Below are 1,843 nucleotides of genomic sequence, written 5' to 3' on the forward strand. Positions count from 1 at the left end.
ACTCTCTCTCTCTCTCTCTCTCTCTCTCTCTCTCTCTCTCTCTCTCTCTCTCTCTCTCTCTTTCCCTCTCCCTTCAGTTAGGTCAGAACATCTGAAACGCAAGTTTCTCTCTGTCACTAGATGGGCCAGTGTACCACAGACACGGAGAAGGAGTTGGAGCAGACCAAGCGTCACAAACACTCTCTGGAAGGAGAGATCCTGGTGAGGCCATCGATCAGGGAATTTGTTTTAGTAAGAGTTTTACGGCACTTGCAACACAATACGGTCAGAAGTGCCGGAGATTAGAGGGGTTACAAGATAGTAACAAACACAAAAAAGAAGGAGGAAAGATAAACACGACAGCTGTTTGATCGGAAAGAAGAAGCGAACCACACCAGAGCACCCACCTACCACCCACGATCGGGGAATGACTGAACGTAATACTTAGGTTTAACTCTTTAAGGACATAGCTGACACATTGTTGCTGAATCTGGCCCTCGTCGAAATAATTAAATTAAAGAAATCGATATTTTTTCTCCAGAAAAGCAGTTTTCATCGATTTTTTAAATTTTAATTTTGGTGAACACCTTTTATATCCAATTAAAAAGACAATTCTGTGTGGATTTTACTGGTCAAAAGCGAAAACAAATGTAAATTTGCAATTTTCAAGGACTCAAGATTCAAAGAGACAGACTTTGGTTTTCACACTGGTAGAAGAGCACCGAAAACTCTCGGCCCACGATGTCGTGGAGAAATGTATCAACGGCCCAAACGGAAAGGCCCAAGTTTCTGATTCTTTTCACGTTATTTCACTTTCTTCATCTGTGGTATCGGTTGCATGTGCTCAAGAAAAATGTAGGCAAAATTCAAATTCTAAATGTAGTTAAAGGCAAGGGGAAAAAACATAATGTACAGGTACAATAAGGTATTTTTAAACGAATTAATTTTTTTTCTCTCTCCTGTGAAATGTTGCTTAGTACATTTTAACAGCTTGCCGCCGACATGTATCTCCACTGTCTGTGTCTTTGATGACTGGAATCCTGTATGCAGGTCATAAACACACAAGTTACTCGAAAATACAAAGATCTTACAAATATGTCCACTGATTTGGGGTTTCGTGGAAACTTGCAACAGACAGAATTTCAGTCCTATTAGGATAGTTCGCATTAAACGATGCACTTTATGACAAATCCAACTTATGTATAATCTCTTTATCATCCAAAGAATTATTTAGCTATATCATATAATAATGTCTTCTCACATTTTTACCCCCTTCCTCGAGCTCATACTCATACTGTCTCGAGTCAGCAAAGGCTAAAACACACATAATAATAATGGTGTATGCCCTCTCTGTTTCAGAGACTCAAAGACGAGAACTATCGACTTCGACAGTTTGTGTCCAAACTGCAGGACCGAAGTCCCCACAGTACACCCGAATCAAACCCAGGCCTTGTACAAAAACACCTGGGCACACCTAACCGTAATGACTCACATGATGTGGTTACCGGAAGTGATGTCATTGACGTCCATAGCCTGGACCGGCAATCTCCCGGCCGAGGCAGTCTGATGGTCAAGAATGGTCAGATTGCCACACTTGAGAACCAGATACAGTTCCTGAAAAAACAGGTAAGATATATTTTTCAGAAAACATGTTTGATATAGAATCTTCTTCCTCCTCTACAAGGACTTAAAATGTGCAGTATAAGTCTGTAAAAGGAACGCATTCTTTATACTCATATCTGTGCGTGCATGTGGTGAGGGGGGGGGGGGGAATCAGGCACTCGTCAAAATAACGAAGTATTTTTACAGCCGTTGCGCAATTTTTTCGAACCTTTTTTTTATTGGCATAATACCTTTTATGTCC

General features: G+C 40.7%; 1 protein-coding gene across 1 annotated transcript in view; it reads left to right on the forward strand.

Moving 5' to 3' along the window:
• Window positions 1-1,843, forward strand: part of LOC101852784 (kinesin-like protein KIFC3) — a gene marked incomplete in the record, with an annotated part of 43,968 nt that overhangs the window by 40,242 nt on the left and 1,883 nt on the right. Inside the window, 2 exon segments of the mRNA XM_035971259.1 lie at window positions 121-201; window positions 1,339-1,605. Of these exon segments, the coding sequence (XP_035827152.1) occupies window positions 121-201; window positions 1,339-1,605 (348 nt within the window).

The sequence above is a fragment of the Aplysia californica genome, unplaced genomic scaffold (assembly GCF_000002075.1).
Source record: "Aplysia californica isolate F4 #8 unplaced genomic scaffold, AplCal3.0 scaffold00406, whole genome shotgun sequence".
NCBI classification, from domain to species: Eukaryota; Metazoa; Mollusca; class Gastropoda; order Aplysiida; family Aplysiidae; genus Aplysia; species Aplysia californica.